This window comes from Prinia subflava, chromosome 6 (genome assembly GCF_021018805.1).
Source record: "Prinia subflava isolate CZ2003 ecotype Zambia chromosome 6, Cam_Psub_1.2, whole genome shotgun sequence".
Taxonomy (NCBI): Eukaryota; Metazoa; Chordata; class Aves; order Passeriformes; family Cisticolidae; genus Prinia; species Prinia subflava.
Genome location: NC_086252.1, coordinates 25,153,189 through 25,175,522, shown reverse-complemented (window position 1 = coordinate 25,175,522; position 22,334 = coordinate 25,153,189). Strand labels below are relative to the sequence as shown.

The following is a 22,334-nucleotide window of genomic DNA, read 5'->3' as shown; positions in this document are numbered from 1 at the left end:
ATGTCTCACAGCGACTTTATTCTAAACTCTAATTCTCCTGATAGTCTGAAACTTTCCACACCAGTTTATTTATTCATCGTTACTGGTGATACTTGTTTTGAACAGGGTTTGTGCTTTACCTTAAGGAGTAAAGAGTTTAGCCTGGAAGTATTTGAAGAGATTATTTATGTCCTCTTCCTCATCTGTCCAAATCAAACGCCACCTTTCTTGAACACTTAAGCACACTGTACATTGCATTTAAGAAGAAGTATCTCTGATAGAAATTGGGGAAGAATGGGTCAGATTGCATCTCATACCTTTTAGGCTGTAATTCTCATTATTCCCACACACTTGCACTTTCTAGTCACTGTGATTATGTGGGCCTTCCTCTACATATTACATTTGCAAGTGGTGAGCCCCTCAAATAAATTATTTTTCTTTCCTACATACATATATTTTACTATTAAATTCCTGCCCATTTCTATTACTTTATGGGTTCTGTTTTTGTTGTTGTTTTGGTTTGATTTCCACACTTTATGGCTGTTTTTCTTTATGTCTTTAATGTTCTTCTATGTATTGAGCAATTAACCAAAACATTAACATTAGAGTCAGTCCTCAGGTATTTCTTGGATAACTTTGCCAGTTCCTTTCCTCCACAATGACAGTACTCTTAACAATGTTATCTCCACTTTTGCCAAGTCATTACACACCTTAAATTCTCATAAGAATCCCTATCTTTTCTAGCTGGACTATTAATTTCCCATGGAGTAGTGAATCTTTCAGTTCAATACAACAAGTTAAAGACTTTAGGTTGCTAAAGAAAAATGCAAATATAAATAGTAATTAAAATAAGAACCAATATTTGTTAATTCTATATAAATATTTTATTATGTATAAAAGACAACTTACATGGATAGGTGCTCTATTAGAACGAAATACTGGCTGTTTTCATTAAAAGATTCTAATGCTATAAGAAGCATTTTAGGATGTCTCTTCCATCTTCTACACTGATCTATTACTTAGGGACTCATTCCAAGCAGAAAATGTACTGCACCATAGCAGTGGCTGATGTTTCTAGTGATGCCATGACAAAACAAAAGGAAGGCACCATATGGCATCCAAATTTGGATTCAAGGCAGGAGTTCTTTGTCTCCAAGTCAACAAAACCAGGCAGAGTTATGGAGCCGAATACTCAGTCCATAGACTTTTAAACAGATTTTGCAAACCATCTCCTTTGGGATCTCAGCTGGCTCTTGCAAATAAAAATTTCTTAATTTCATTTAAGATGGAGACAATTGAAAATAACAATGGGAAAGAAAGAAAGAAAAATAAGAAAGAGGGAATTGGAAGCTTTGGAAAAACCAGAAAGCAAGCTTGTTCAAGGAAAATACTCCCAAGAGAATACCTAGTTTTCTTACAGTAAACATATATGCTCAATACAAGAATAACTTTTGGAAGTCCTTATATAAGCATTTAATCCTCTCATAGATCAGATCAATTTTGTTTAGTGTTATTATTTTGTATATGAGATCCATACAAAGGAGATTTTGTTTTTCTTTTGTCTAAACCTTGAAAAGACACCACAAAAAGGAATCAAAATACTGTAACAATGCGACTGTAGTAGCTAGCTAGCAATGTGAAATTTCATGTACACCATTAAAACTACAGTTATTTAATTTCTAACCCGTCCTTGACTTCCAAAGGCTAGACAATTAAACAAAAATTTTGTCATTTTAAAAACCAAGTTGCAAAACTTTTGCTAAGTTTATTTAGCTGAAATATTTATGGTTGTCAGCATGTAAAGTACCTCCCAAAAACAAGTCAGAGCCTGACATGTAAACAGTTAACTATGTATAATTACATATGTATCATATTAGAATATATTTGTACATTGTTCAAGGCATAAGGTGGATACGGGGTATAAGGTTTCTCTCAAAAATGAGAATGTAAAGTTAGTGCAGTGATATTAAAATTATCCAAAGTATCATGCAAGAAAGAGTTTTCTGTTGGCTGTCATAGGAAAAGTAATAATAATAAAACACCAAACAAACAAACAAAATGACCTCCAAAAGATCAAACCCAAACTTCCAGGTGTCCACTCTTTCTGTTAGGCACCAGACAGTAAAAAAACACCTCTGAATACTTCAGTAGTCACATTTCCATCCTACAGAACTCTGTATTTTCCTATGTGTTCAGCAAGTTAAAATGGGAAGTTTCCAGTTCTTACTGTTGAAGAACTGTGAATAAAGTTAAAAGTAGTATTTTAATTAAATGATAAAAATGTAACAACACTTCTTTTTAATATTTACATTTGGGTTTGGCATATTAGCTAGAACAATCAAAGTGGCTTGTGCTTTGGTGATGAGAACAATGCCTGGCTTCAAACTCTCCAATGTCACAGTTAAACTTCCATTTTTAAGATTTTTACTTTTTAAAAACTATATAGAAGTATTTCATGGGGATTAAGTTTAGATAGATTTGTACATGTTCTGTATTTCAAGTCTAAACAACATGACATAAGTTGTATATTTCTATCCTTACTTTTCATATTATTGGAATTTTTTTTAATACATGCAGAGTAAATGTTTTTACATATAATAAATGATCTCAATTTCATTGTTACATGGAAACTTTTAAAAAACACTGGAGGACAAGAAACAGGAAAATACAAACTTGTACACGCAGCTGATTTCCACATATTATATAATAAGCCCCCTGTTGTCAAATACACTCAATGAGCAGCAGCGTAACAAAACCACTGAATGATACTGACATGTCTGAATTTATTTTGGGTGGCTTTTTTCAATGCATGTGTTGTTATTATTAGGAATTCTCCCAGATAAAAGGAGATTCCCAGTGCAAGAAGGATTTCTTTTGGTATATATTTTCATATGTGTTATTAACTGTTACAGGAGAGGTAATTGCTCTTATGTACTGCTAGAACTAAGGCAGAACATAACACTTCATGATATTGTCAAATACCTACAAACCAGAGAACAAGCATGTTTTAAACTTCCACAAAATGCAAACCTGTTTCCATGAAAATTGTACAAGTACTTCCAAAACATTTGAGTTTCACTTCCTGTCAGAAAATCTGACATTGATGGAGTTTCCAGGAGTCAAAAGTCCATGAGTTTTGGCATGAACTGGTTCGGTTTTGGGAGAAATTTTAATTTCAAAATTCTGAAGTAGCTGTGAACATAAACAGGACAAGTATTAGAAAAACTGCAAAATTACCAATGAAGAGTAGCCTTTAAAGAAGAGAACATAACAGACTGTCACAAGCAAAATCTGAGTTGCCAGTTTGGCAGAGTTTAAGTGCTATGATTCCCATCCAGAAAACAAAAAAGAAGCTGTTACAAGGTAAAGATTGTAGTTCAAAATCTTCCTCCTCTGATAGAGGAAGGACTGAGCAAGTCCTTTCTGAAGAACTTCTGCATATACCAGATTAAACAGTCTGAACTATCAAAGAAACTAAGGTCTTTGTGAGGTTCCTCTCCATGTGTTTTTGATTTCACTTCCTTTAATATCAATCAACATGTAAATTATTAAGAAAGCTGTACCAATCCCATCAGTCACATTTTTCTGACTGAAGGATACCTCAGCTATCTACTTTTACACATTCAAGAGGGAAATACTGCAACATCCCCAATTTTCCTAATAATAAATCTCACTTTTTCTATAAATTAAGTCATTATCTCTTATTCTTCTCCTAGTATGACTGGTGACCAATGCATTATTTTCCTATACATAACTACATTTTTCACTGTCAGATATTTGATGAAACTTTTATCTATTTTTTTTTCTTTATAAAATCCATCTTGTTATTATCTTTATCTTCCAAATTTCCTTGAATTAGGCTATATTGTCCTTAAAATGCAGTGTGTGGGGATGGCTGTTTATCATTACTTAGTGGGGATTCATCAGTGTTTGGCAAGACTGAGTAATTTAGCTGCTCTTTCTGACATACAAAATGCTTGCTAATGCTGCTAACATTATCTAGAATCACATTGCTTTGTCAGAATTGACCAATTTTTTACTATATCACTCCAGTCTGCTCCTAGGTACTAATGTTACCCAGACAGTTGTTCATAAATTTTTATTTATGCTTTTATGTCTTCTCAAGGGGACTAAATTGCAACTGTAATTAGTGAATAATTTTGTGTTGCTTCTTGAACATTTCTCCTTTTTTTTTCAAAATTCTATATTGACATGCAAACTGTAAAAGAATTCTCTAATCCATCACTTACACTGTTAATGAAAATAGCCTGAATCAAATGCAGGACAGACTTTTATAGAATTTTAATTAAATGCTTTCCCAGTTCAACAGCAAATATTTGATAGCTGGTGCCTCCAGCTATTTCCTTTTTCCAACCAGCTGTGCATGCATTTTATGGGCACTTCCATCTGGAACAAATTTTATTAATTTAATTGAGAGAAAAGCATACAGGACGTGTGAAATACTTCCTGAAGTCAGAATATATGACTTACTTTATACTCCCACATGAGGTAAGTGATCAAGTCAAAGAAAGAAATCAGACTGGTCTGAATTTCTCTTTGATAAGCTCCACGTGTTTCTAATTTTAACTCACTTAAATATCATTTCTATGTTTGTAAATAGGCTGTGTGCTATTTTGTTCTAGTTTCTTTCCAGAAAACAAAGCAGGTTCTCCATTGCCTCCTTGAGCCTCCTTTTCAAAAGGATGGAATCGTGTTTGTTTTACTGAGCCCCTGGGAGCTCTCTCACTCTCAGCTCCAAAAGACAGGCACTTATTGTTCAGAGATTGCTCTAGAAGTTTACTGAAGGAAATTCAAAGGCAAATTCAATCAAGCTTTCCTTTGAATACATTGAATGGATCAAAATATTTTTATAGTTAAGTAACTATAGTTACCAAATCTTTGCAATTTGATTGCACAATCTGGACTCATTATTTGAGCTATAGGCTGTCTTGGAAGTGACAAAAATATACTGGAGTTTTGGTTATTTTAGTTACTGCTCAAAAAATGTAGCAGCTGTTAAGAACATTTTCTTTATGATATGAACCAATCAAAAACAATATATCTCAATATGTACTATTTATATAACTATAAAAGAAAGAACAAGAAGAGACAGAAAAGCCCAGAACATAGAAAACTTATACTGTTTGTCATCACACAAGGATATAAAATCTATTTTACATCCTTGTAAATTCTGAATTCTTCTAACTAAAACACAGAAAGTGAGCAGGTTAACCATTCTAATATACATTAAGAAAGATTTCTGATTTGCTTACAAAGGCCTTCTGTACCAAATCTGTACATTTCCTTAACAAGTTTAACTTTAGATTTACATCATGTGTGCCATACCATCTGCAATGTAGTTTAGATACTATGCTACATTTCAAGCATGATTATTTTCAATTTTTAAGTCTTTGCAGCATCAGTACATTAAACAACACTCCCATACAAAGGTTTTGAGCACTGTAGGATACCCAGAAATGGCATAAATACAAAAATAGTATAAATTCACTTTTCTTCTTGTAATGCTGTCACATAGTTCTAACCTGAATCAGTGCAAGGTGGATTTCCAGCTCTGCAATTCTTTTTCCTATACAACTTCGGATGCCATAACCAAAGGGGATGGAGCCAAAGTTGTCTACTCTGTCCAAATTATCTTTCCTCAGCCAACGCTCAGGTCGGAACTCGTTTGCCACTGAGAAATTTTCTTCACTGTAGGAAGTAGCATAATGACAAAGTGCCAGCTGGGTCTGAGGAAATAAATGATATTTATGTTTAGCTAGCTCCAATGCACATAACAAAATTTAAAAGCATTTGCAATTACTGCAGTTTCTGCAATAAGAGGTGATAAAAATTAAGCAACTCCGAGTAATTCTAAAGACAAAAGGATACCTCAAAAATCAAATCCCTCTCTCAACGGGTCAAAGGAAATAATCTTCAAATTGTTTTCAAAGTTGCTGGATATATTAGAGAAGATGCAGTGGGGAAGGAGATGGGAACAAGTCACAACTATTAGGAATTGTTTCATGAAGTTGCTATGAAAAAAAGGAGGAAGACTTTCTACTAGGGGAATTAACAGACAAAGAATTAGAAAACTGCAAGAAAAATGAAATTCATGCTTTTTTAATTGAATTGTACCATTACACAGATATGTTATTAATAGACTCCACTCTCAAGAATATTAAGAAGAAGCCATGATGATAAATTTCATTTACAAGTGAGGACCCAAATAAAAAAAATATCAAAACAACAGCAACAAGTCAATCATAAAATCTATTTGTGGCATATAAATGGGTATTACTGAAATACTTTCCTCTTAATGTTCTAATGTGGTGAAAAAATCAATGAAGTGTATGTATGTTGTAGCAGATCATATTTCATTTGCAAAAATTAAACAGTTCTCTGCAGAGGACTGCAACAGAACCTACCCCTTTAGGTATCAAGTATCCTCCAATGATCAAGTCTTTTTGGGTCACTCTTCCATTTCCTGGCAATACTGGATATAACCTAGTGAGAAATATTTATCTGAAGTTCAACAGTAATAACTAATACAATTAAAAAATGTTTAGATTCCAATTTGTATTCATAAATATGCAGGATGAATGCCATATTCATTCACACCAAAAATATTTTTCAGGAGTACCAAACACCTTGGAGCTTCAAAGACTTGAATCATCTGTGAGAATATGACCATCATCTGAGAAAATTTATTTATTAGTAACTGATGGTTGAGCTATTAGGTCTGTGCATTTATTTGCTTTACACATGTAGAGTCGTGAAAGTAAGTGGTCACAAGCTGGAGACATTTTAGCACTACTTGCTAAAGCTGAAAAAGCCTTATTGATGCCTTCTCTAAAATCCTCTTACTCCCCTCACCTCATGAACATTTAGTATAAACATATTTTTTAAAAGTATGTTACATGCCTTTAATTTAAATCAAAAAGATTGAAATCATTATACTGCAAAACACCAGTGTGGGAGAGGAGGTTGTTACATTTTATCATACAAACTAAAGGGAAAAATCAAGCTTTTGATTCTTTAACAGATATGTCCTACATATGTGATACCACTTCTACCATACTTAGAAACATTAAACATTATATAATCTATCTTATTCATTGCTTGAGCATCCTTGGACACAATACTGCTGAAATAAATAAAAGTAGAAGCAGCAAATAGCAGTAGCAACAATAAACTACAGATGCTAAAATGGACTCAAAATTCATTAGAATAACATGGAATGAAATCTTTTAGTTATCTCCTACTTACCTCAAGGTTTCTTTCAGGACAGCCCTAATCAAAGGCAATTTTGGAACATCGTGAGCAACTGGAACTTGATCTTTCCTCAGCTTATTGACTATTTCCTCATAAACACGTTGCTGCACCTCTGGGTGCTTTGCCAACAAGTATATTGCCCAGGACAAAGTAAAAGAAGTCTAAGGAAGAAACCACAATCATCAAGCCCGACAAGATTACATTAAAATTTATTGCAAGCCAAGAAAAACACTCAGCTTTCAACTACGTGTTTTATATGTTTAAAGTTATGAAACAGGCTGGCAATGATTCACATCTGGATTCAGTGGGAGGTTGCCAGACATTGCCATCCCCTGCTTCATCCCTTTTCCATCTAAAAGTCCACCACATATCAAAACAATCCATGTTGATATTTTCCCAGTGAAATATAAAAGCAACAGACAAACCAAATGCAAACCCAACTATGTAAGCAATATTGAAACATAAACACTCTAAACAGCAATGGATTTAGTCAGCTCTTAGTTTTCAATATGCATTTCACCTTTCCTTCCAACAAAAACACTTCACAGGAAACAAGATAAGAAAATACTACTCAGAACATTTCCAAACCCTTTTACGCATATGGTGGTCCCCTCATAGCATCCACAGAACAGAACTGATATTATCACTGCTAAGGTTATGCTTTTTCCTTTTGGTAAGCAATGCTACACCACTATCATTTAAAAATATTTTGTGTGAAGAAGAAACGGAACATGAGGCAGGATACAGTTCAACTTTGAGCACAAGAGGATTTAAAGAAACCCATTATCTAATCTTTTTTCACCACAACTGGAAGGAAAAATCAGCTTGTGAAAATGTCTTATTTTGGTCTTAAGTTTAAGATCAATTTAGAATGCAAATTCCTAATGATGGTGACCTTTTATTTTGTCTTGTCTTTAAAGTGGGGTATAATGCTAGAAGTACCATTCTCATAAGCTTTTCTTGTTTTTCTGTGGCTGTGCTTCTACAGTGCAACCCAGCTCTATTCCACCCAGAAGAGCTGGCAAATGTGCCAGCTGTGTACAGAACTTCTGTGATACAAACAGTGTTCCTTCCCAGCGCCCCAGTTCCTTCATGACTTCTTAAAAATTAGGGCTGTTCCAGCAACAGACAAAATGCTTGTAGCCAACAACTGATGCCCAATTCTGTTGAATGCTTTCATAATCCTCTAAACCTCATTCAGTTTCTATGCTGAAATGATATCTGAATTGACAGCAGTAGGGGAAAAAAGATGCCTTCAATTTTTCTTCTGTACTTGAAAATGAAGAAGTCAGAAGTATCTTCCTCTCAGAAAAAGGCTGTTGCCAGCTGAGAAAGCTGAGTCACATGGAAAGAGAAATTCTTGTTGGCATGAACGTTGCCATTTCAGTTTAATGAAAAATGTCACACACTAAAAATGGAAAATTAATGGTCTGAAAGATTAGAAAATGAATGGGATGAATAACTGTGTTTTGCTTAAGAACCAAACATCAAAAAGCTCTGCAAACTCATAAGCCCTTGGGACATTTAACCAATGGAGTAATATTCAGCACATAAAGAAATTTTACATATGCTCCTTATTTTGCAATTCAAAAGTGATTGCTGTCGGGGTTTTTTGTTTTCTTTAGAAACCTTACAAACTTTCTTAAGCCAAAAAAAAATCTGAATTCAATTATCCAGAGAGTTTTTCTTTTCTTTAAGGCCATTTTACTTTTTTACTTATTTTAAACGTTTCTACTGTAAGACTATTTAGGTCCTACATAGCACTTCTTTATCAAATCAATATAATTTTCTAAAAGATTTGTGCAGTAACAATCATTTATATTAGCAATGTTCATTGATATTCTAAATAACTCTGTATACATTGTACATAAAACAATTCATCTTTCTTTTCCTTATTCTTCCAGTTGTCATGCTGCAGTCAGTACTGAGCTACACTGATTTCGTGATAGGAATGAGGGGAGAAGATACACAACATTAATGTTTCTTCAAATGGTCTGTATGGCAAATCAGAAGAGTGAAGAATGAGAGACACTTGAAACATGTTCCTAGGTGTTAACATATTGGATATACCAATTAATCCTGAGCCTTTACCACAGCTCTTTGCCTCAGACTGACTCTGTAAGCAGGGGCAGAGTGAACTTATGCCTCACCCACATCATCTCTGGCCCAACATCCCCCTCCTGGTGGATTCCAGCAGAAAGCAGGTATCTGATCCATAATGTGTGTCTCAGTTGATTTAATTAGCCACACATGAAAATCGTTTACCAAACTTTACACATGAGTTTATTGATCAATTTTTTTCATGCTAACTTTCAGCTAACTTTTCTATTGTGGTCTGCCTAAAGTAGCACAAACATCAACCTGACAAACAAACTAGTAAAAAGCAAACGTGTGAAATACAAGCTGAATGTAAAGACAATTGCTATTTTACCTGTTTAATAAACTGTGGAACAGAGTAAAAAATGATGGGTTCCTGAAAACCACAGCTAGATCAGAACACTGATTTCGTTCCAGTGCAGCGGTTACGCAGTATAGGAAGTATTTTGTATCACTTTAAAGGTGTCATGGCTTAAATGTGTTAAAATTACATCCTTATAAAAATGTAATCCTTCTGAAGAGAGCTGCCAGTGATACAGGTTTACAAAGACAACAGTGCACAAGAAAAATTATAACAAGCTTACTGTGTCCACTCCTGCCAGAAGCATTTCAGTCATGTTGGCATAGATCTCTTCCAAAGTAAGTTCCTTACTCACTAGGAGGTGTGTAAGTAGCCCACCATTCACTGCTTCTCCTTGGTCCAGCTGAGACTGAATAGCCTTCAATTTGTTGTCAACATGGATTTGACCTTTGGGATTCAAAAGAATTGTTAAGCCTCCATTTTTATTTTTCTGCTGGTTCCATTCAGTAATCACATTTCTCACTTACACTACACTGCACATTCAGGGGGAAAAGATTCTTTTTTCCTAAGGAAAAATCCTGTGGTGGAGGTCCTTGGGTACTCATGGCAAGGAAGGATTGAGCTGACAGGAATCTTGGTAGCTCACAGCATGAGAATGCTGAGCACAAAGAAAGGACACAAGAGCCTTCAGTTCCCTTTCCCGAAGGAAGCTCTAGGCCAAGTTTTTACATCCACTTGGATTGTCTCCTGATGACTCTGCAAGAAGAGGTGAACTCTGCAGGGCATGCTGCAGCTCAGCACAGAGAGGCTGCTACAAGGTGCTAGCAGCAACCAGAAGGCCAAAGACACAGAACTTAATTACTCTGAAGACAAAGATGAGGAGCGTCAAATAATAACAAAAATTCAAAAACTTCAGTGAATGACACGCTGAGTAATTCCACAGTTCCATGTATACTCCAGTGACTGCAAACAGCATCTTTGGTCAAACAAAGGATTTAAGAAGAGAAAAACTCCTCAGAAACTTAAAGGCTCACAGAAGGAGCTTACAAAGAAATGAAAATGCATGCAGTTTTCTAGTATTTGACGGAGGAAAAGTGTTCAAGTTTTTTTAACACTCAAGAACATTAAAAAAATAAAATTGCAAACAAAACTCCTTCTTCCTACTTATATGAAAACTGATTCATAAAGTAGCCTGAAATGTTTTACCAAAACACCAAAAAACCCATATTGTTGTACTTTAATGTACTTTGATGTCAACTTATACACTTGTATATATATAAATCAACTTTACCAAGTGTTTAATTAATTGCCAGAGCAGTTTATTAACTTTCTAGTCAATTTTAGTGATGATTATTTGTCAGAGTGCTTAATTAAAATTTTGCTGAAGTCAACAAAACTACCCTCATTAAAATTGAAGTGGCTTAAGATAAAACCTTGGCAAAGCACTTGGACGTGGAGTGACAAGTGGGTGCTGAAACAAATGAAGATAAATAAAGAAAGAGCAGTATAAAATAGGGGAGTTTTAAAATATACTGATAAAGTTTGTTTTCAGTAGAATATATTTTAAAACAGTTCCCTTGGCCACTCTGCATTTAATATGAAACTTACTTCTGCCACAATGTCTTCTTACAATTTTAGAAGAGAAATGCAGCTTGTTCCGTTCAAACACACACAGAACCTGCAGAAATATAGCTGAACTTTTCTACTACTAAATCTTACTAAATTTGAAGAGTCCATCCCAGGATCTGCAGAACTCTCTCCAGGGTTTTGGAATAAGTGGACGAAGCCATTTGGGAATAGCACCTGCATACATAGTGGTCTTAAACATGCTAAACATCAATTCCAGAGCCTCGATATATTCCACAGTCTGCTGTGGGATGTTGTTTTCCAGGCAGCCCAACCGGCATTCGTATAGAATTGTCGCCACACCTGCACATAAAATAATGAAAGAATTGTCTGTACACGTGCATCAACACATATTAATAATTTAAGGAATTAACTAACGCAAAAGTGGAGCAACCTTACAAGAAAAGTTTATTATTGTTACTTCAGTTGGGGAGCAGATAAAAGAGAAATTCAAAAGACAGTAAAATAGCCCAGCTAAACATTGCAGCAAGAGAGTAGTTGCTATGTCAATAATGATCAGCATGAGAAGACAGCCAGGAATTCTACCAGAAGTAGAGCAGCCTCCAGCCTGTTTGCTGTGTTTTGCACTGCACTAAAACTCCTGAGCCTGCCCTGTTGGCCTCTGAACACACAGGGACACACAAGTCCCAAAACATTTTTGATAATTGGTGACAATGCAGGAGTTTCTACCCGTGGCTGTGTCTGTCATCATCTGGCAGCAAATGAATGCTGAGTCTGTATAAATGGATAAGAATCTTGCACTCCAGAAAGTGCTTTTACTGCCCACACCATGCTACACCCAGCACTGAAAAACATCAAGTGGGACACTGTTGCAAGTGACAAAGTTGACTGTCTCTTGTTCTGACTTGCTGTAATTTTCGCAGATGTTTTTCTGCAGTTCTGCAGGCCCTTCACGAGAAATAATCTTTACTGACAAAAATCATTTTAAAATTTGGTTATTTTCAATTCACCCTTCCTTTCTTAATTTTCCTCCCTGGGAAGATATTTTTCTCTGTCTTTTCTTTCTTTTGTGCCTCTTTCAGAAACTGCTAGTTCTTACTCGTCCTCTTGCTGTTTACATGGTCCCTTCAAAGAAATCTTACTTCTTACTTGCTTGCCTGAACAGTTACAGTGTAAGTTATATAAACAGCAAGTCATATAGCAAATAAGTGTGTGCCAGGCACAAGTTATAAATGAAAAACTAAAAGAATGTGAAGAATTTAAACTAACCCATCAATTATAGTGAATCTGTAAGCTCACAGTCTGAAATTCCATAAACTGGTAGTTAAATGCCATTTTTAGACACTATTAATGTGAAACAGACCAAGCAGGCAATTTGACACAACATCTTCATAAGTGAGCAATTTGGAAATTCTTCAAATCCCAAATTATTCAGCTGCCTGTCAGCAAAAAGTACTAATGTTTTTAAAAGGCATTACATACAACAAGATGGGGTTGTATGCAGTCAGTTAAAGAAATACATGACATAAGTATCACCATGAGATTTCTGTAAGAACACAGGAAATGCCATAGAGGCTCAGACCAGGGTTTCAATTAGCACTGCCTCATTAATGGTAGCCAGTGGCAGATGATCTTAAGGAAAGCATAACAATCCCATACTTGGCATCTCTAGGCAGGGAAAAGCAGAATCCTTTCCCACATTAAGCTATGAACTGAATTTAGACACATCACATGGAGATTCCTCATTGGAATTTGGCTGGTATATTGTGAAATGAACATGTCTTAGAAGCCACCTGTCAGAAGGTCAGCACCCTTATTCTTGAGAAATTAATACAGGAATAGAGAGTACTGAGGCTGTTCAAGGCATTGATTGAACATTTTACTTATACATCAACATTTCCATGGGAATTGCTCCTTAATACAAGGTACCAGGTCTTTTGGACTTGACAAAGAAATTCTACTGATACCCACTGTGCTAACTAGGAAGACACACAAATGCAGAATATCAAACTTCCCTTTTCAGATTAATCACAACAGGACACAGTCATTTGACAGACATGCCTAACCACAACCACATTGCTTTACATCCATTTTCTTTATAGATCCAGCCTGGGCTTACCTTCCATCGAATACTTGAAGAAAAGGTTGTTGACATTGGTCACTGTTTCCCCATCCTCCTCTTGACTTCTGAGGGTGTGAATTCTCTTAATTAAGTCTGTGATAACTTCATTGACTCCTTCAGAGTAAACAGCCACATCTTTGGGTTTCAGAATTTTTTGCCTCAGTACACTTCTCATTTTTAGCCATTGCTCCCCCTCCCTAGAAGAAATTATTAATAATGTCTATACATAGTTTTCCTTTACAATCATCAGCAGGGTAAGAGTTCTGACACCAAACTGTTTGCAATTTTTCATGTCAAATGAAAGCAAATGGTAAAATGTAAATGATGATTATGCATACTTTGTATTATGCTCTTACAACTTTATTCTGTTTTTATTACGCATCCTCATTAAATTTCAGTGTTGCAACATGTATGTTAAGGTGTAAATCAATCTCTGCGTTGAGTGACAGAACTTGCCCACTTGGTGTTTTGAATTTGACAAGTGTCCCTATGTTAGTCTGTTAGTAGTGGCTAATGCAAGAAATTAGTAAAATATTCTATTAAAATTACTTCAAATAAATATTTGAATGGGTAGTGTGCAAAATTGCTTTTACACAGAAGCAGTACTTAATTACCAGATAAAGATATCACATTCAGATCTAACAAATCAACAGCTTGAGCTGGTACCATAAATTCCATTATTGATACATCACTTTCAGCTACCCCAGTTCTAAACCTACAAATTAATAAGAGAGCAGACCTACCTGTAGAGAAACAATTTACAGCTACAGATTCTGCTTTAGCTGAGTTGTGCATGGAAACCTTTGTGCTGAAGACTAAAAATCTGAATTATGGTATCTCTACATACTCCACATGAGCAGAGTATTCAGGAATAGTGGTTCCAGGGATACATTTCTATTCCTTATGAAAATGGGCAATTATCTTTATGCGTTTATTTTAAATTGTTATATTTGCCAGTACTTTTTTTACCTGGAGAAATGCTGTTGCAAGGTACAGAAACCTATCAGCCAGCAGAAGAATTTGAGATCTTTAACAGATATTTCCTGAGTCTCCTGATTTAAGATCTCTTTTCACAAAGTATCAAGGAACTCTTAGCTTGAGTCTCAACTGCAACTTAAGATTTGAGTCTGCAATGCAATACTTGCAAAAAGCAATAAAGCCTTTTGCTACCATGAAAAAACAGACTGTCCATGACTCAGGAAATTAATTTCCTTCTAAATAAACATCCTATGTCAGTGGGGACTCTGAGTAGTTCCCAGTGGCAATTAACCACACCCACATGTGCTGCCAGGTTATGCAAGCTGTACAGACAGATAACTCCTCTGGAATCAGCCAGATTCAAAAATTACTGTGTGAGGATGCACTCCAGTGTGAATTGACCACTCTTTACATTAGTCTACTGAGGGGAACTTCAGTGAACAGTAAAGCTAAAGCTAATCTGAGCCAACAATTCCACACAGCACACTGCCAACCAGATGGAACAGTGGAGATGCAATAAAGCCACATTCATGCAGTGCAGTGCCAAAGCTAGTAAGCTCTATGCAGTAAAACTGCTTGGAGGTGAGTGAGTTAGCTCAGACAACTCCAGTTGATACACATCCCCAAAGAATGTCTTCACGCAAAGTAGCTCAGTGCACAACTAAACATCATTACCATCCCTTTGAAACTTCACAGCAGAACAAATTCACTGCATTCACCACAAAAACCTACTCCCTTCCCCCTGGTAGACATGCAGATCTCGCCACACAGACATCCTGATTTCCCAGATGACCTATACAGTCCGTCAGAGAATCTCTACACTCACACAGGACAACAAGGAAAGTGAAGGACTAACAGCACTTACGCAGAAATGAGCCCTGTGGCTCTCCCCCGTAAATCTCTGTACTCCTGCCATGATTCCATGTTGGCTCTTTGTGGTGCTCTGCCTTCTGCTCGGAGGACTTGAGCAACCATGTCTCGATCTGCAATGGACACAACAAACTGGGGACCAAAGTGAGACTTGAAGATCTTTCCATACTCCTGAGTGTGTTTTTGCTACAGCATCACCAACAAAGAGAAACAGAAGTCAAGTATTACTAAAGAAAACTATCACAAAGGAAACTGACAATTTGTCATGCACAATCTCTCACATCTAGAATTTGACCCCCAGCCTTCCAGTCGAGGAACAGTTTGAAATGTCAGGAAAAGCAGCTAAGCATCACTGTGAAATATTCACAAGGAAAACAGAGAGGTCACACAGTTCAGGACCCTGTCTGAAAAGACCCAAAGCTCTAAGGCACAGAGAGTGAGTGAAACCAAACACGGAGCAGATGAAAGGATCTTGGTGCACTTGAAAAGACATCCCTTCAGATCAAACAGGGATAGAAAGAATGTCTGCAAAAATGAAAAATGTGGAAGCATATTGGGTTAAATTACCAGTATAATACAAAGATATAGTGTAATGTTTTTTGTAACTACCTACTCTACCATTTAATGGCTTATAAAAGCTATGTAAACGTTTCTCACACCTAACCATGCATGACAGTGCAACAGCCTAGTGAAAAACTGCATTTTGGAACAGATTTGCCAGCAGTGAACTTGAGAGAGACAGATGCTAATGCTGCAAAAGAAGGGGAAAGGTGTGGTCTTATTCTTGCAGTGGGGTTTATTGAGTGATTGATCCACAAATCATGTGATTCAGGCTGGAGGCAAACAAAAGGACTGGAAATTAATAAAGAAGATTGAAAAAAATTAAACTGTGTATATATTAAAAGAAACAAAGCGAACCCAAGAAGATTGTACTATCAGTGTTCCATGAAATCTTACTGATCATTTCAAATAAATTTCATTCTGACATGGTCGTGAAGTGAAACTCTCAACTCTTACAAATTCACCTGGAGTTGAGCTACATCCTCCTTTCAGAGGGGAAAAAACCCCACCAAAACTACAAAACAGTTATTAAAAAGCTATAATTAAGATATTAAAAAGCTATAATTAAGATATTTAAAAGCTATAATTAAGATTTTAAAAATCAATTTAAAAAATCTTTATTTCTGGTTAAAGTATTAAGACAAGTTAAACTGACCAAAGTTTAACTTTGACACATTACCCACATTCTAACCCAAAGACATCTGCACACAGAGTTATGCTGATTATAAACCAAAGATGGTTGACACCACCTACACTTGTGAAAGTCTGTAACTGGCCCAAGAGTAACTTATGTGAAATATATTTTATTCAATCTTAGTTACAGAGATGAATTGTTTAATTGCCAACAATAAGTTTAAGACACATGAATCACTATTCAGAATATGATACCAAGTGCACTTAAAAATGTAATTCTTTTTGTCTAGTTTCCAAATAAAACATGGGTTGTGCAATTGTGGTCTCTGCCAGTCACCTCTTAACTACTTTTGGAGCACAATGGCCACCTTCAATCTAATCAACAATATTCTTACAGTTTTCAAAAATCAGCATCTGGATTCTTATGAGACACAAGTATTAGTCATCCTGAGGAGGGAAATGCTAGAGCAGGAACTCAATTGTCATTTCTGCTTGGTCTGCTCCTAGCCAACACCACAGAGAGAGCAATGTATGAACAAGCACTCCCAAATCCCAAAGTATGTGTTGCCTTAGAAATACTTTAGGGTTACTGGACTTGAAGATAACAACTGAGAGAGTATGTGTCTTTACAGGAGAGCATGACTTGGGAAAGGAGTGTGGCATGAAAAAATCAGTGAGTGAGGGGAATACAGGCCACCAGCCACAGAAAAGCAGGTTCAACAAATTTTTCTATTTTTGGAGCAGTTTGTTTTTTTCACAGATGGTGATGTTTACATGGGACAACAAACTTCAACAGAAAATAAATCAAGTGACAAGCTATCCAATCAAATAAATTAAATATTAGTTTTACACCAGATATAGACACAGACAAAATATTCGAATGTCCCTTTCTTTCAATAGACTGAACACCATTCTATCAACTTCATGTATAAAAAAATGCCCAGGGTTTCTATTTCCATATTTCCTCTTACAGTATGGGTTTTTCTTTACCTACTTCCAGACCCTGAAAATGTTCCATTCTAGTGCCTCACATACCATTTTCACACCAGTCACTCTTTCACACACTATAAATTCAAACTGCCAGCATCCAAATCCCTCCTTCCTCACCTTTTTTCTTTTCTTTATCCTCACATAGCACAGATGAGACAAAAGAGATCTAACCCCATCAAATTAAAAATACTTTCCCTTTGTCATAATTGCTGTAGGCATTACTACTTTGGCCAGGACTAACTGGATCATGTTACTGAGAACAGAACTTCCTTTGTGAAAAAGCACTGGGCTTCCCCACCCCTTCTGCATATAGAGAACAAATATTTGTGTGCACCAAAGGACGTTGTTAAAGTAGCTGTGCTGCTTACCAAAGGGTTTGGGATTAATTCATTCCTGATGTTCACTGTGTTGTTAAATTTAACGGATTGCTATAATTGAATGCCTACTTGTGTTCTACATGTAGGCAAACAGGGCATCCTGTGATTCTTGAGACTCTAAGCAGAATAAAAACTAGTATTATATTGCAACTTCTCCTTATCATTTCTCACTCTTTCCTTTCTAAGAATAGTATTCACTAAAGAACAAAATACCCATATCAGCTAGTGATAGTGAAAAGCATATACTATCTAGGATGTCTCATATTCTTTTTAACATTTTGAATAATTTTCACTGTTCTGACAGTGAAAGAACTTGAAAGTAATTGTAGCATCTTTTTTAGTGTTATGAAACTATGATGAGTACCTCTCAAATTCTGTACAACACCACAGAGTCAGAGGAAAAAAGAAACAAAGAGCTTTAGCTTTCTTCAGGTTTCATCTGCAACTTAGTTAGCAAGCAATCAAGCTGAGCAATTCATCATTAGCAATTTAGTTTGGCTGCCATGGAGTACAGCATACATCCTGACATTTCTTCTTAAAAATTCAAATGGTGAATATAAGAAAGCGGGACAAAAGTAATTTGTGTGATTTTTTTTCTGTCTCCTGCCTCTTTCTGGTGCTTTTAGGTCCTTTGTAAATCTTAACTTTCAAGTTTTGATTCTCAAACCATATAAAGTGCTGGGTTTTTAAAATTTCCCTTTTCTATTTTTGTTTTCCTTTCTCTCTCTTCTTACTTCCTGAAATTTCAGTCATTTTCAGGCAGCAAATCCCTTGGGGCTGACAGTGAATTTCTTCCTAGCAATTTGGGAAATGTCACTAAGAAAAGCAAAATATTAAATGCCCCATTTGAGGTATTCCCAATGAGATCTCTACTGCCAGTGGAAAGCTCATGTATCCACAGCTGCCAAAGACTGAAAAACGCAGCTTTTCTCCCTTACACACAAAGCGCTTCCTTTAGAATCGCTCGGACTACACAGAGAAAGGGCCCCAGGAGATGCGCTGTGACTTTTTAGGAATGAAACCCACATGTGTGGCCAAGCAACCAAAAGAATTCATCTCTGGATAGCGACAGCCTTACGGTAAGAGCGCTGCCCGCGCCAGCATCACCGGGGCGCTGCCAGAGGAGGATCCCCGTCCGCCCGGCTCCCGCACGGACAGCGCGCCTCACCCACCCTCACCAGGTGCCACCGGCGAGGGGCCCCGCGGGACACCGCAGGGGGGGAGCCAGACCAGAGGACACTTCTCAAGCCCCACCCGGCCTCTGGTTCGCTTGGCCGCCTCCCCCGGCTCCAGCAGCGCCACACGCCAGGTGACAGGAGCCGCTCTCGGCCCGCCTCCCTCCCTCCCCTCACGCCGCCATCCGGCCCCGCTCCGCGCCACCCGCTCCCCTCCCCCGCGCCAGTGTGGCGGCCGGGGAGGGGGCGGCAGGGCCGGCAGTGCCAGTCACCGCCACCGCCGGCCCGGCCCTCGCCCCCCCGGCAGGCTTCAAACCGCCCGCCTCCCTCAGAGGGGACGGGGGCCGGCCGGCGCTGACGGCAGCGGGGCCGGGCGCATCTACCGCCCCCTCAGGGCACCGATGTAGGCAAAGTGTATTTATGTAAGGGGAGGCCGGGTAGGAGAGACAAAATGGTCTCTGAGCACGGCGGAGCAGCGCCGGGCCGCGCTGAGGGAAGGGCAGCGGCGGAGGCGCCTCAGCCGCGGCAGGGCCGGGGCCCGGGTGCCGGACAGCTTCACCGCAGGGTGGGTGTGCGGTCTAAGAGCCCGGGGAAGCCCACGCTTCCCAGCCCTGCCCGCCAAAAATCAGCCCTCTGCAAGCTTGTGAAACAGCCCCGTTGAAAAAAAAAAAGAAAGAAAGAAAAAAAAAAAGTACTTTTTTTCCCCTTCTTCTTCTTTCAGCTCGAGGCACCTCCCCAGGGGTTCAAAATGCGCACAAAGATGCGCGGGGAGCGCTCGCGGGCGCCGGGCACGGGGAACCGGGGTCGTGGAATCCTCCGCGAAACAAAACTGCCGGAGCCTGCGGTGCTGCGGAATGGGAGCGGGGATCCCCTGGAACCCGGCTCTCCCAGCTGCGGTGCTGCTAACCCGGCCATTCACGAGCGGAGGAAAGGAAAGGCTGAAGTAATCCTGGCGTGATTAAAGCATTAAGTACCCGAGGGAGCTGTACCTGGATTTCATGAATGCGGCCGAAGCCGTCCTTCCAGAAGAACTCGTAGAGGTTGTAGAGGGTGTTGGGTCCGGGCATTTCGTGCAGGCTCTTCACCCTGCCCAGGCGGCGCGGGGGGGGCTCCAGCAGCTCCGCTCCGCGCCCCTCGCCTTTGTTCCCCGCCGCTGCCCGCGGGCTGCTCCGCACCTCCAGCGACTGGCTGCTGCACAGCCGGGGCTGCCCGGGAAACCTGCTGCCCGCAAACACAGCCTGGTAAAAAAAGTAAGTCCTCTCACATTCCAGTGTCTGCTTGCATTTCATCTTCAAAACTCTGGTGAAGAAAGACATATCTTTCAATTTCAGAAGGGTCCACTTTGCTCCTGCAGCTGCTTTTTATTTGGTTGCTCTTTCTTCAGTGCCTGCTTTAACTTGTACAAACAGCACTTCTCCAAACTCTTACTGCATGAGCATCAGTTTACACAGACCATTATTTAACGCTCCCTCCCCTAGGGCTGGAAAAGGGGGGTGGGTCTGGGATGAGACTTGAATAGAACGAACCTATTATTTTGTATAATTCAAATCAGATAAATTTACCCATTATACATGCAGCCAAAGTTCAGTTTTTGCCTCTTTCACCCATTAGTTTGTAAAAAGCTCATCCCATCTTTCTCCTATTTTAAAAAGGCAGGATTAGGCCTATTTTTTTCTGTGGCATTAATTCATTCACCTGTATTAGAAAATGGAGTATTTTCTGCAAGAAGTTCTCTTGGAACTGTTAATTATCCTGTAACATACATGAAAAACATTTGTGCATCCACGTATAAGTAGCACTGGTCTTACACAGTAACCTTACAAAAATTCCTGTAAATTACTATATTCAGAGATGTTATTTGTATTGCAGAATGATTTATCTTTTGGACAGGATATACTCCATAAGCAGCTTGTGTCAACTTTTGTAGAAATCTGCACAGTTTTAAAAGTATTTGTGTTATTTTTGTATGTATTTCTGTATATTCCAAAGGTGTTAGTGATTATCTGTAAAATGTTGCTTAGTTTCAGAAATGATAGTGGAAGAAACTATCCTGGTTTTTAAGTGAATCAGACACTCAGATAAAATTTGAGGACAGAGGAAAGTCTCAACGAAGATTCACATCTCTAGAACAGAATTACAAATAAACTGCTGGAAAAGTAAATCTAGTAAGCATCAAAATTATTAGCTTTTGTTTTCCTTATTTATATTTGCTTGGCTTTTTGAGGCTGTATTCTGATTAAGCTCTGTGTATGTGCTTACTCTGGCCACTGATAACTCTGCTGAAACAGCTCTGGAATTAGGCGCATCAGTCTTTATGGATACAGCAGTAAATACTACAGGAATAAAACCTCTTAAAGTACATGCTGGTTTAAGCTAAAATCATGTCTTTGAAATGGACTTCATCAGACTTGAAAGGGTCCTGAGAAGAGCAACAGGAAAAAGAAATGAGAAGGTTTTAAAAAAATCACATAAGGAGGTTGAGAGACTTATTTCATCTGGAAAAGATTTCTACCACAACCATGACAACCGTCCACAAAAGATGTGCACACCTTTTGTTAAGAAAAGGTGTGTGTCATAGGGAAAAGAAAGAAAATAATGGGCTTAGTTTGCAGCTACAGATTTCTTGATTACTTTTTCAGGTAGTCTTGGTACCTCACATTTCAGGTAGCCAAGGCATTGTGTGACATTAGGTACTTGCTCTCACTGAGCTTTGTTTGAGAACATCATCAGGAAACCTCTGAAGTTTTCCTTGCTACATTTCTATTTAGTGTTGCTACATTATTTCTTTGATATTTATCTGAGGATGCTTGGAGACAGTTACACAGATTTTTAAATTATATTAACATTGTAATTTCTAGGTGGCTGGAGGGAATACGTGCACCCTTCCTAACACTCCTGCTCACAGCTATCAGTATGGTTGATTTTTTTTTTTTAGTTTGAAGTCATACAAACCTTTACCATGGTTAAGGTAAAACATCTCCTGCTATTAATATGCTAATGAGATAAACCTAGACACATTATGCTGTAAAGGTTACAGTTTTGCAACTGTAGCTTTCTCTGTACCTTTATCCAGTTTCCATGTTTGGAATTCTCCATTATTTTCCTCTGTTACCTCTTTTCCACGAAAATCATTGTAGGACATATTGTTTCTAGCTAGCCAGGATACTTGAAAAAGCTTCAGAAGCTTTATCCTTTAAGTACTTCACCAGAACAGTACCTGCTTTCCTTCTGATGGATTTCTGGAGGTGGCAGTAGTCCCAGCACAGGAACTGTTTTATAACCCCACCTGCACTCAGTTTCTTCTCAGTTTACTTAGATTTCTGTTTGTTTGCAATTAAATAGTCTGAAACACTGAGCCCATTTTTAAAAAACCAACATGTAAACATTCAGAG

General features: G+C 37.9%; 1 protein-coding gene across 2 annotated transcripts; it reads right to left on the bottom strand.

Annotated features, from left to right (window-relative positions):
- Window positions 1-899: 899 nt before the first annotated feature.
- On the bottom strand, window positions 900-21,341 carry LOC134552277 (cytochrome P450 27C1). Of its 2 annotated transcripts, none has more exons than XM_063400811.1 (9): window positions 19,932-21,341; window positions 15,202-15,392; window positions 13,356-13,555; window positions 11,369-11,578; window positions 9,933-10,096; window positions 7,246-7,412; window positions 6,405-6,483; window positions 5,523-5,726; window positions 900-3,171 (listed from the first exon to the last, which is right to left on the bottom strand). In XM_063400811.1, the coding sequence occupies exons 1-9, from the start codon at window positions 20,256-20,258 to the stop codon at window positions 3,055-3,057; spliced, it is 1,659 nt and encodes a 552-aa protein (XP_063256881.1). In that variant the 5' UTR covers window positions 20,259-21,341; the 3' UTR covers window positions 900-3,054. The 2 variants fall into 2 exon arrangements, with proteins under 2 accessions (XP_063256881.1, XP_063256882.1); XM_063400812.1 differs by having other exon boundaries at window positions 15,202-15,319; window positions 19,932-20,060.
- Between the last annotated feature and the right edge of the window lie 993 nt (window positions 21,342-22,334).